At 48.2% G+C, this 11,368-nt stretch overlaps 1 protein-coding gene across 2 annotated transcripts in view; it reads left to right on the forward strand.

Moving 5' to 3' along the window:
* Positions 1 to 10,194: 10,194 nt before the first annotated feature.
* Positions 10,195 to 11,368, forward strand: part of PCNX2 (pecanex 2) — a 143,630-nt gene continuing 142,456 nt past the window's right edge. For both annotated transcript variants that reach the window (XM_084757682.1, XM_084757683.1), the window contains exon 1: positions 10,195 to 10,549. In XM_084757682.1, the coding sequence (XP_084613808.1) occupies positions 10,397 to 10,549 (153 nt within the window). In that variant the 5' untranslated portion in view covers positions 10,195 to 10,396. The remainder of the gene's footprint in view (positions 10,550 to 11,368) is intronic.

The following is an 11,368-nucleotide window of genomic DNA, read 5'->3' on the forward strand; positions in this document are numbered from 1 at the left end:
CGCTGGGTCTCTGGACCCCTCAGGGCCCACCCCGGCTGTCTAGGTCCATTCGGACCCCACCTCCAGACTTTCATTCCTTTTCAAGTCCTAGGGTGTCCCATTTTGAGCCCGCCCTCTAACCTCCCGGCCACGCTCCTGGGGCCCACCTTGCTCCTTGCTCCGGGCGGAGGACTGCGGCGCTCACGTGACTCGGAGGGCGGAGCAAGCCTGGGGCCTCTTGGAGCTTTCCGGAAAGTTAGAGAGATCAAGGTGCATGAGGGTGGTTGAACTCCACTGTGAAAAGAACTAAGAGAAGAGAAGAGGACCCTTGAGCCCCAAGTGTAAAGTGACCGAGCACCCCAGCAACAGATGATCGTCGCCTGGAGCGCGGGTCCAGACGGGGCCAGGTGTGCTAATTCTCACCAGGCTGCAGGTTACAGCCGGCCAGGGCACGGGGACACCTAACCCGAAAGCTCTGATGTCAAGGATCCCCAGGTCCAGCCCTAGCACGGTGCAATCCACCGGCTCTGATGTAGGCGACCGTGGTGGCACCTGTGAGCGACAGGCTGCCAGGGTGCTGGAACTGGGAATATAGTTACAAAATAACCGACCCCCGCCCCCAAGAAATCAGAGCAAATTGTATGAAGCCTGCGCGTCCTGGCCGGTGGTAGAGAAGAGTACACCTTAATGCTAAACCCTACGAGGGGCTTTGGCCTTGTTTTCAGTCTCTGAATTTGCTCATCTGCAAAACAGTAATAGAAAGTGGTTCTTTCTTCATAGGGTGGCTGGGAAGAGCCCGGAGGGTGGTTACTGGACAGTAATTCTCAAATACTGGTTCGTACCAATCTTAACACTTTTTTGGAGGGGGAGCAGGGTTTTGTCTTGTAACTTGTGCTGACCTTGTAAACACCCACGTCAGAACACAGGGTTGCCTGGGACTCACTGCAGTGCTTCTGTCTCAGCCTCCTGAGTGCTGAGGCACCGTCAGCCAAGCTCAGCACTCTCTAGTTGAACAAGCAGATGTCTGCCAGGACCCCTTTCACAAACATATTTTCTAGCTTTCCTATTCTTATAACTTTTATTGTTTCATGTGTGTATGTGTGTGTGTGTGTGTGTGTAGAGGACATCTTTCACAAACATTTTCTAGCTTTCCTATTCTTATAATTTTTATTGTTTCGTGTGTGTGTGTGTGTGTGTGTGTGTGTGTGTGTGTGTGTGTAGAGGACATCTGGTATCACCTTTCTCCCTGGTACACCTTTGAGATAAAATCTCTCACTGAACCTGAAGCCAGGTTGGCAGCCAGCAAGCCTGAGGGATGCTCTCCTCCTCAACAATACACTAGTGTTACAGAGATGGCTACACCTGGCTTTTTATTTGGGTCCTGGGAATCCAAATTCAAGTCTTTATGCTTTTGCAGCAAATGCTCTTACCCACTGAGCCATCTCCCCAGCACTAACCTTTCTGTCTTTCTAATATTTATACTGTAACTGCCTTTTGCTTTGGACAAGCAATACAGGTCTCCCCCCTACAAGCAGAGAAGTCAAGACTCATGATTAAGCTTAAATGTGAATCACTCTGAAAGAAACAATTTGTGGAAATTGTATTGGCACAAGTACAAAAAACAAAATTGCGAGGCTAGAAGTCTGGGGGACGTAGGCTTCCATGAGAAGACTGAGAGGCGCAGGAGGAGAAGCCGCTTCACCCTTCTCTGCAGCTTCCACTTTAGTTTCTTGTGTGATACGAACTCCATGGACCATTACACACACACACACACACACACACATACACATGCACACAGACACACAGACACACACACACACACACACACCAAATGTAACTTAACATTTTAATCTGAAAAAAAAATTAGAGATAGAAAACTATTTTCCCCGATGTTTACTTATGTCCGAACCCTCTTCCCCCTTACGTAATTCTCTTCAGAAGACAGAACGGCAGGAAGATGACAGTTTAGAGGAGTTGCCTTTGCTGGGCCCTGTGGCCAACTTCTAGACAAGACACCAGCTGTTGCTACCCACCTTTGATTCTATCTGGGTGTGTGCATGTGCATGAGAGAGAGAGAGAGAGAGAGGGAGAGAGAGAGAGAGAGGAGGGGGGAAATTAGAGCAGAGAAAGACACAGAGAGAGAGGAGGAGGCAAGAGAGAGAGAGGGGGAAGGAGAGAGAGACAGAAGGTAAGAAAGAGGGGAATAGAAAGAAATAGAAAAGAAAAGTGAGAAGAAGAGAAAGGGCCGGGGAGAGCAGAGAGAGAAAGCAGCCCCTGGACAAATGATGCGGATGACATAGAGGCCAAGCTGGGGCAGGGTGGGCGAGGAGGAGGTAAGAAGCTGGGTGCAGGTGTAGAGTTTGAAGTGTGTAACAGGCACTAGAAACACTGAGGGAGCCAGGATGTCAGGGCTTTGGTACAGCGGTGGGTTCCACTGGTGTTTGTCAGTGTAGAGCCATTTGCTCCTCTACCAGGGGTCAGGGAACCTACTCCTCTCTGAGGACTGAAAACCTGTTTCACAGGTTCCCGAGGAATGGTGGCTTTCGTCTAACTGCCAGAAATAGTCCATATTGAATTTATTTCTGGCTATGTGGACAGCCTGAGTCCTAAAGGGCTCTCTCTCTCTCTCTCTCTCTCTCTCTCTCTCTCTCTCTCTCTCTCTCTCTCTCTCTCCCTCCCTCCCTCCTTCCCTCTCACCCTCCCTCCCCACCCCCACCCCATGTGTGTGTGTGTGTGTGTGTGTGTGTATGTGTGTGTGTGGTTTCACCTGTATGCCATAATTTACTATAGTCTACCATGAATATGACCCTGCACTGTGGTGAATAGTGGGGCCTGGTAGCAGCTGGGGGTCCAATCCTGGCTTTGTCAGTGAGTGTTGTATAAACCTCAGCTTTGTTCTTCGATCATCTCTTCCCTGACATGGTGGAGCAGCAGTCACCTCCCTCGTGGTGTGTCGACCATTCTCTGACCTTTCCAAACCACAGCCCTCCATCTGTTTTTTTCATGTCAGCTTTGCTTATGGTGGGCCCTATTACTAATTAGAACAGAAAATCCATGGTAGATTTCTTTCTGTTTTTGTTTCACTTATATTTTGTATATGCTCCTGGGTCAGAGATTCTTCCAAGTAAAAATTAAGAGTATCTCCCAAGATGGTTGGGATGCAAAGCTGGAGTGGGGATTTCCGGGAGGCGGGTGACGTGTAAAAGCATTGTGCTAAGGGCTGGAGATCCCCTCAATGCTTGCTCACTCTGATGCCTGCTTGGCTTGCACAAGGCCCCACACCCAATGCCTAGCACCACAGAAATAAAAGAAGTCATAATGCGTTAATCTTTTAAAATGTGTGTACGAATATTTTGCAAACATGTATCTGGACATTGCTTGCATACCTGGTGCCCCTCAGAGGCTAAAAAAGGGTGTTAAATCCCCTGGCATTGAATTAGAGGTGGTTGTGAGGGAGGTGGGTGCTAGGAATGTAGCTCGGGCTCTGTTGAAATTAAACCCAATTAAACCCAATCCCCTCTCCTCCCCTTCCCTCTCCTCCTCTCCCCTCCCCCTGCCCTCCAGACCTGTCTACCTCGTCTCTTTCCTCGTCTGTGTTTCTCATGTGTCTCAGGCTAGCCACAAACTTACTATCCAGCCATGGCTGGCCTTGAACTCTTGCCTCATCTTCCTGCCTCCACGTTGCCAGCTGCTGGGATTATAGGCAGGCATTTGCCACCATGCCTGGCTTAGAATTTAATAACTGCTATAAACAGGAAAGACTTCAGGGAATCATGGGTGAAAGTAGAGGAGGCAGCATGAACAGGAGCAAGTAGGCAATTCAAAAGGGTGGACAGAGTGAGAAAGGCTTTGCGCAGAAGCCAAGGCTTGAGCGAAGGCTGGGAGGACAGAGGGATTTGAGCAGGAGCCCGGTGGAAGCGGAAGCAGCAGCCAGCCTCACAGGCTGTTTTCTGGAGGTCTGGATTCCTTAGATGCTAATTGCGAATCAGCACAGAGCTTTTCTAATGCCTTGTGAGACTGATTTAGCCTGGTGCTCTGGGGCCCCTCCCCGACTCTATTGTCTCATATTTAAAGACAGTGGGTGCTAAATGAATAAAATTAACAGTAACAGCAGCTAGTTACCGGCTTCCCTTGTTGAGTGCAGACTAGGATCAAGTTACTGTTTATTCTGGGTTTCAGCTGGCTCTCTGCCTGAGACAGAGTCATTCCGAGTTGTAACATTTCTGCTCCTTTAATCCCCTGGGGCCAAGCTGTGGCCTTGCAGATAGAGTCTAGGAGTTACAGATTACAACAGGGAGGGGGGGGGAACAATGGACCATTTCATTAAACAGTGCGACAGTGTGAAAGGATGCTGGCATCCAGAAAGCCGAGGTCACCCTTCCACCCTTGCTGATAGCCCTTCGCTGCAGAGCCTCGGCGCTCCTGACCTTGGGCTCCACTCTGGCACCAAGCTGCCCACCTGCTGCCCGCTCCCTCAATCTTGGCTGTATTTTACTGATAACATCCTTGACTGTTTTCAAATAGAGCAACTGATTCTTTACAACAATGCTACACATATATACATACATACAGAGAGGGTGGGGGTGGGGCCTCTAGCAAGATGGGTTTGTATCAGTTGCTTTGTTTTTGTTTTTGTTTTTGTTTTTATTAAGTTCCCAAAACTGGACACCCGATGCTTCGGCTTTGCACAGATTGACTCTCTGATGTCTGTTTTTGATCCTGCTCACTTGGTGGAAGTGATGGCGAAAGAGGTGGGCGTGGCGAAAGAGGTGGGCGTGGGCTCCTTTAACCAGACTAGATGCAGATGCAACGAGCACACCACAGACCTTTTTAGAGAATTTCAGCTGTTGTTTTAAATCTACTTACAGCGTGGGGGCAGAGCGTGTGGCTCAGTTGCTAGAATACTTTCCTAGTGGCAGGAAGGCCTGGTTTGGTCCCATCGCTGCATAGGCCAGGCACGGCAGCTCACACCTGTATTCCTAAGACTCGGGATATAGAAGACTTATGATCAGCGGTGTGGGGGCATCCTTGGCTATATAGATGGTTTGGGGCCAACCTGGGCTAAGCAGGAACCTGTCTCAAGAAACAACAAGGAAAAGCTGCCAATATAGCCCCTCAAGCAGATGTTGACTATGGGAGTTGGTGAGAACAAATAAACTACCCATCTGAGGCGCTCAGAGAAACGCTCAGAATCCCAGCACTGCCTTCTAATTTCCACACACATACTGCGTTTGCTAGCGATGCAAGGCTTGTCCATGAAGCCATCCTTCGCCCTATCTTTTAAAGTAGTACCTGACATTTCTTCAGAACTCTTCAGTGAACCCAGTTGTCCTTTTCTTTTCTTTCTTTCTTTTTTGTTTTTTTGTTTGTTTGGTTGGTTGGTTTGGGGTTTTTTTGGTTTTTTTTGTTTTTGTATTTTTTGAGACAGGGTCTCTCTGTGTAGCCTTGGCTGTCCTGGACTCACTTTGTAGACCAGGCTGGCCTCGAACTCACAGCAGTCTGCCTGCCTCTGCCTCCTGAGTGCTGGGATTAAAGGCGTGAGCCACCATGCCCGGTCAGTTGTCCTTTTCATCTCTCGTATTAAATGGGAACACACCTGGTGTAGCTCCGCCGTGTCGATCTACCTGGGTGGCTGCTTTCTTCCGACCTCAGTATGCAGTTTCCTCTGTAAGAGTTTCCAGGCCCAAAGCCATGGCAGCCAGCTTTATGTCATCAGCCGGCTTTATGGTGGTCGGGTTTATGATATGGCCTTCTTGATTTTTTTTTCTGGGTGTTATTGTTACTTTACGGTTGTTTTTGTTATCCTGCAGGCATATGGAGTGCGAAATACTTGGTAAATAGTGATACACTCTAGACATGTAATCACTGTTTATAATCATTTGCCGCAGGAATGGGGAGATGACTTGGTAATTAAGAGCAAGGACAGGTCTTGCAGGGGACCCAAGGACAGTACCCAGCACCCACGTGGTGGCTCACAGCTGCCTGTAACTCTGTTCCACGCGGTCATGTGATGCCTCTTATAACCTCCAGGGGCAAACAGTGCACGTATTTACACACATACACTTAGGTATATGCATGGACACATGAAATTAAATACATTGATATTTTTTTAAGAATATATGATTGTTTGCTCGGTTGTTGACACCCCCCTGGTCTTTGTGACTGCCCTCCAGGCAGCAGAGTGAGTAAGCAGTTTCCATTACTGTTGTTTGCAGGGACCTTTTCTTACGCAGCAATTATTTTGAACAAATTGTTTTGTTTATAAAAAGCAGTAAAGCTGTCCTTCAAAAATACTCAGCCTGACCACTCAGGATTTGAAATTAAATATATTGAAGGAATTTTAGTGCTGGGTTTTAAACCCAGGGAAAAATGCTGAAGTGCCTATTTAACATATCAGACCTGGCCGCCAGGTTCTCCCAGCACCCCTCAGCTGTCACAAGGCACTCCTGGCTGGCAGACTCCGCCCCCTACCCAAAATTCACTAGCATAGGGGCAGGGGTGCTCCTCCCATGCAACTCGGCCATTTTAGCTATGTTGTTGGCCCTCGTGGCTGCTGTACATGGTTCTCCCCCTTTCCTTCTCCTTCCCTCCTCCCCCCAGCCCAGTCCAGTCATGTCCACTCTGGAGTCTCCCAGACGTCCCTGCCTCTGGCTATACGCCCCCATTCATCTGCATTGAACTTTCTCCTCCACCATGTCTAGGACGTTTCCTTTCTTTTTCCTTTCCTTTCTTTTCTCTTTTTCTTCTTTTCCATTCAGCTTGCACATGTTGGTGTCATTTTAACAGGAGGAGTTGAGTCCAGCTCCCATTTATCCAGCATGTAAATTCTCCTTAGTAAAAACTTGGGTACTGGAAATCTGTTTCTCCACGAGGGTTGATTCTAAAGTGGTTTCTAAAAAAGAAATTAATTTTCTCCTCTTTGTTTCTTGCTCTCTGAATCATCTTTCTTTATCTTTTCATGTTTTTTGTGTTTAGAAACTGCCTCAAAGGAACCAAAGAAATGAAAGTGTAAATACTACTTTATTTCTCATAAATAATTCATATATATATGAAAACATGGGAAAATACATATGGAAGTTAATTTCCCCCATTACCTCCATCCTCTGGTCATCTATTTTCTTGTTCCAAGGTTTAATTTTATCTCTCCAAGAACAGATGTAACCATACATGAGACAAATTTTTAAAATATATATCCTTCATAGAATACTTTACATAGCAGGGAGAAAGAAAGAGAGACAGAGACAGAGAGACAGAGGGAGAGAGGTTCGTGAATGTCTATGCGTGCATGTGTGTGCATGCACACACACACACAAACACTTTTTTGAGACAGGGTCTCTCTATGCAGTTCTGGATGTCCTGGAGCTGACAGTCAGACCAGGCTAGCCTTGAACTCACAGAAATCCACCTGCCTCTGCCTTCTGACTGATGGAATTAAAGGCACGCTCCATCATGCCTGACCGTATACAACGGAGTACCTTAGCATTTTACTTTTTAAAACCGTTTATGTTATTGTTCTTTGCCTGTGTGCGCAGTGCCCCCAAGATGTCAGAAGAAGGCATCAGATGGGATCCCCTGGAGTGGAAGTTACAGCTGCTGTGAGGCATGGGAAACTGAGCTCGGGTCTGGAAGACTAGAATGCGTACTCAGCCGCTGAGCCGCCTCTCCACTCCCAAGCCTTCACTTTCATTGCTTCTGCATTTTCGGGGAACACATCCCCCACACTTAATTACCTATTTGTAATCTTTTCATGTCTTTTGTTTTGTTTTGTTTTATACCCCCGACCCCTGGCGTATCCATGGATTGTCCCATCTCTGCTGAGCTAGCTACTGATTTACCTATTTTATGACCTCCCCCTCCCCCACATACACCTCTAGGGCACACATTTAGCCTGAGTGTTCATTTTTTTATTACTGAGGGGCAACCTCCTCTCTGTTAATTTCTTCACTTACTCTCATTAAAATCTTCCAACTGCCTTCTTTAGGCTTGCTGTCTTTTTTCATCTCTTGATTTCAACGTCTGCTTTAGTCTCAGTGCATCGTGCGCTCGCTGAGCTGGGCTGAGCAGTCAGTGCAGAGGAATTCCATACTCTTTACCATGTAGCCCAACACAGTAGACACAAGCTTGTTTATATTAATAGTCACTTCCTGTGTGATGGGAGTCACTCAGCCTGCAGAGCCAGCTCATGCACTCTCAGGCCATCCGAGGGTCTGGTATTTTGCTTTGAAACTAATTCTTTCTTCTCTATAAAATTTGCTAATGGGAACAGCTAGCAGGTGCAAATATTCACACACACACACACACACACACACACACACACACACACACCATTTCTCGTCCCACAGCACAGATTCAGTTGCTGTTGAGAAGTGCCTAGCACCTGAAGATGACAACCTTTCCTTTCAGAAGCATTTGTTTACTTTTGTTTTATGTGTAAAGATGTCCTGACTGCACTTATGCTCACTGTCTCCATGTCCAGCGCCCTTGCAGTGCAGAAGAGAGTGTCAGTGCCCTGGAGCTGGGCTTACAGTGTCCAAACTCTGGTGCTCTGCAAAAGCAGAGAGTGCACTAAGCCTCGGGCCATTTCACTGGCCACAGCTTTATGATTTTTACATTAAATAGTTGTCCTTTTAAACAGATACCGTGACCAGGGGAGCAACATGCGCAGCATGCTTATGTTTGTCTTGCATTTGCCTACTTGTCGGCTTCCCCGGGGCCGTGGGGGTCTCTGGTGGATTCAAGTTGTTGCCTATGGCCCCTCCTCCCTTCCCTAACTCTGCAGGGCAGGACGCTGGCCTGGTGCACAGAAGGCAGCCCCTCTGACCTGCAACAGAGAGTCCTTGTGTTGCTCTGATTCGATGTTTTAAATAGATGGTTCTCCATTGGGTCTGTGCATTTTAGGAGTCTGGAACAGTTGGGTCTATCTGCTTTGCCTGTGTTTTCCTTGTCTTTGGGAGAAGGTGAGTACATCAGCTCTTTATGCTATGACTACACACGTCAGCATCCTAGGATTTATTTTAAGGATAATTTTTGTTATTTTTAATCTCATTTTGGGTTTCAAAATGTGGCATGTAATTTTATGTTTAGTCCTTTTCTTATTAATTCAAAAACTTATTCAATTGAAACTCAGAATCTCCCTTCCATTATTTTTATCCTGCTTCAAGAATCCTCATTGTATGAAAAATTACGAAAAAAAAACTAACATAAGTATTACAGAAGACACACAGAATATACACTGACATTTGTAAGAAGCAAACAAACTTAAGTAAAAATTAGAGCCATCATTTTGTGGACAAGGCTTCTGCTGCATCGAAGTTGCCCCATTTGTTAACCCTTGCCTGGTTGACAAGACCGATAATGGGCTTCGCTCCTTTCTAGCAGCGATCTGGTGCCACCTAGTGCCACAATCAAAATCTGCATTTCTCTTTCTCTTTCCTCTTCCCCTCCCCTCCCTTCTTTTCCTCCTCTTTCCTCCTGGTTGAAATGGTAGGTTGCTATCCCGGATTATGTTCAGGAAATACATAAAAAGTCGGAGAGCTGACGCAGTTGCTCACGCCCATAATCTCAACACTCCGGACTATGGAGGGTTGCGATGAGTTTTCAGGCCAGCCTGAGTCACATGACCTCTTCCAAGCCAATTCAGTTTACAGAGAACCTGCCTCACAAATAAAGTAAAACAATGTAAAATGAAAATACGAGTGGCTAATTGGGGCTCCAAAGATTATTGAAAATAATTTATCGTTATCTGGGTGCCCAATTGGGTAATTGTGGGCGGAGGAGGAAAAGTCAGGGTGGTAACGCAATCAGTGGGGCAGAAAAGTTGCAGCATAGAACTTCAGAGCCTCAACTCCGTGGCCAGCCAAGGTCACAAGGACCAGAGCTCCCAAGTGGAGCTCAGAGGACACTGGGTTGAATGCTGCAAGCATAGGCTTTGCGGTTAGACGAGCCTTTTGGAGCAGGTGACAAAACAAAAACAAAAGCCAAGGAGTTTCCTGTTTGTGGCTCTCACAAGGGAACATTCTTGGTTCTCACACCTTGCAAACTCACTCTTGGGAGACTCTTCGGACCCTTGGGAAAAGGTGGAGTCCCAGCCACCAAGAAAGGAGAGCGAGGGATTGAGCTCCTTCGCAGACTGGGGTAGGCTCGGGGCGGAGCCGCGGGAGCATCCTTGAGCAGCCGTCGCGGAGCATGATGGGAAAATCCTCCTTCCTTTGGACATGGCGCGCACCTGCCAGGCAGCACCAGCCGGCTCAAGCACGGCTCTGTGCGGGTCCGCGCTGTCCAGCGTCTGCCGCGGTTTGGGCGGCGGCGGGGGCGAGACTGGAGCACACAGGCACTCACCAGCTTACTGAGCCCCAGGGTGCTGAGCCTAGGGTGCGGAGCCCCAGGGCGCACACGGTTCCTGCCCGACTCTGCGGGCATGGCGTCCCAGGTGCTGCAGCTGCTCAGGCAGGGCGTGTGGGCCGCGCTCACTGGGGGCTGGTACCATGACCCGGAGCACAGCAAATTCACCAACAGCTGCCATCTCTACCTGTGGCTGTTCTTGCTCCTGCTGCCACTGGCCCTGCACCTGGTGAGTTCCCCAACATAGAGATGCATGGAGGAGGGGGGAGGAGGGAAGGAGGAGGAGGAGAAACAGGAAGGAAGCTAACAGGGTGGAGAACGAAAAGGAGGAAAGGAAAATTAATAAAGGAAAAGGAAGGGAAGGGGAGGGAAGGAAGGAATGGAAGGAGATTGGAGGAGCGAAAAGGAGAAGAGAGGCTATGAAGGAGAAAGAAAAGGGAGGGGAGGGGGGCCCCAGACTAGGCCTGGGACAGGAAGGGGACAGTGACTTCTGAGAAGTAGGGGCTGAAGAATGAAGGGGTGGGATTTGGGACCGCAATCCTGAGGACACCGGGGAGTCACGGGAAAGGGAAGAAGTACCTAGGACTGTGGGCTCATTAAGAACTGATGCGGGCTGCCAGGATGAGTCAGGCGGTGCTGTTGGGTACTGTTGAAACCAGCTTGTGGGTACCTAGCCTAGGCCTCATGGCTCCCGGTGACATCTGCTATAACACACGCACGGTCGCAATGAAAAGGCAGTATGAATTCTCCCAGGTGACCCGATTTTGGTTATGAGTCGGGTCCCCCCTCCTCCGCTTCTCTACTCTCTTCTCTTCCTGTTTTGCTTTAGGGAGGCAGATTCCACCATCAGTTAATTTGCAATTTCCCCACCACGGTGTATAGAAGTCTGAAGAAAAAAAAAAAGATAGAGGAGTGGATAAATGTCACACTGCGTGCCAGAGCAGTGTGACAACGCGTCCTCCGGGATGGACACGGATAGGGTGGTAGCGACTGCTTGCTGAACAGTTGCCTTGATGACCTTCACTGTCATATAGGCAGTTAAAGGCCC

Source organism: Acomys minous (genome assembly GCF_964271855.1).
Source record: "Acomys minous genome assembly, chromosome: 14".
Classification (NCBI taxonomy): domain Eukaryota; kingdom Metazoa; phylum Chordata; class Mammalia; order Rodentia; family Muridae; genus Acomys; species Acomys minous.